The 1285-nt window shown below is 74.6% G+C and overlaps 1 protein-coding gene across 2 annotated transcripts in view; it reads right to left on the reverse strand.

Annotated features, from left to right (window-relative positions):
• ARGLU1 (arginine and glutamate rich 1) overlaps positions 1-1121 on the reverse strand; it is a 10843-nt gene extending 9722 nt beyond the window's left edge. Inside the window, exon 1 of one of the 2 annotated variants that reach the window (XR_775072.1) lies at positions 221-1121. Coding sequence is in view for 1 of the 2 variants with exons in the window: in XM_010578322.1 (XP_010576624.1) it covers positions 221-576 (356 nt within the window). In the remaining variant the exon portion in view is untranslated. The remainder of the gene's footprint in view (positions 1-220) is intronic. The other variant, XM_010578322.1, reaches the window with a different exon arrangement.
• Positions 1122-1285: the final 164 nt, after the last annotated feature.

The following is a 1285-nucleotide window of genomic DNA, read 5'->3' on the forward strand; positions in this document are numbered from 1 at the left end:
CACCCCGCGCCGGCAGCTTCTCCCGCAACCGGGCCTTTAGGAAGCGGAGGCGGGACGGCGGGCAGAAGGCGGGCCTCGGCGAGGGCCTGAAGGCCGTCGCCCCGGCCGCAGGCGGCCCCGGGGCTGGCGGAGGACGGCGCGGAGAGCACGGCAGCCCGCCTCGGCACCCCCCCTTCTCCCTTCCCCTCACCCCCCCCTCCGCGGCCGCCCCCGGGCTCACATTTTCCGCTGCCGCTCGAACTCCGCTTTTTTCTCCTCCTCCTCCCGCTTCTGCTTCTCGTCCAGGCTGCTGCGCTTGCTCACCGTGCGGCCGAAGATGTCGATGCGGTCGGGCGGGGAGGAGGCGCGGTCGCGCTCTCGCTCCCGGTCGCGGCGGGAGGAGGGGGCCGTGTTGGAGCGGGAGCGGGAGCGCGACTCCCGGCGCCGGTTCCGCTTGCTCTCCCGGGACTTGGAGCGTTTCCGCGCCCGCTCCTTCTCCCGGGAGCGGGACCGCGATCGGCTCCGGTTCTTCTTGTTGTGCTTGGAGCTCTTGGTGTGCTTGGAGCGGGACGAGCTCCGGCTGCGAGACCGGCCCATCCCGGCAGAGGAGGCGAGGAGAGGAGAGGCCGCGCCGGCGACCGCCCGGCCGCCCCCGTCCCCTTCCGCTAGCGGCGCCCGAGGGAGGTGCGGGGAGGCTCCGCACGCATCGGCGCCGCCCGGGCGGGCCCCTCGTCCTCTCCCTTCCCGCCGGCTCCGCGCTGCGAGGAGGAGGAGGAGGCCCCGAAAGCGGGAGCGAGTCCGGACGCAGGCAAGATGGCGGCCCTAGCAGAGCGGTGACTCTCCTCTTCCGCCCCACAATGCGCTGCGCCGCGCCCGAGCCGTTCGCTCCCCCGCCTTCGGCGTCGCGCCGGAGGAGCACGAACGCACTCGGCAATCTTCGGCAACCAATGGCGAGCGTCGCTCCAGGAGGGACCCCCCCCCCCACACCTCAGGCAGACCGTGTGCCCCCGCGCATGCGCGCAGCCTAGTCTCGGCGTTGCCGCCGGCGGAGGAGGCGTTTCGGGGAGGTTACGCGGGGCCGGGCTGGGCCGGGGTGGTTAAGGGCGGCGGGGCCGGGCCGTCGGGGGTCAGCCGGTGCGCTGGGGGGCTGCTTCGCTCGCCGGTGTCCCCAGCAGCCGTGCTGTCCTTGCCGTTAGTGCCGCGGGGCCGGGCGGGCGGCGGCTGGGCCGCGGTGAGGGCAGGCTCCTCAGGAGGGAGGGCGGGGGTGTGTGTGTGTGAGGCGCTGAGGAGGGAAAGGTAAGGGGGG

The sequence above is a fragment of the Haliaeetus leucocephalus genome, unplaced genomic scaffold (genome assembly GCF_000737465.1).
Source record: "Haliaeetus leucocephalus isolate CR32 unplaced genomic scaffold, Haliaeetus_leucocephalus-4.0 Scaffold626, whole genome shotgun sequence".
NCBI classification, from domain to species: Eukaryota; Metazoa; Chordata; class Aves; order Accipitriformes; family Accipitridae; genus Haliaeetus; species Haliaeetus leucocephalus.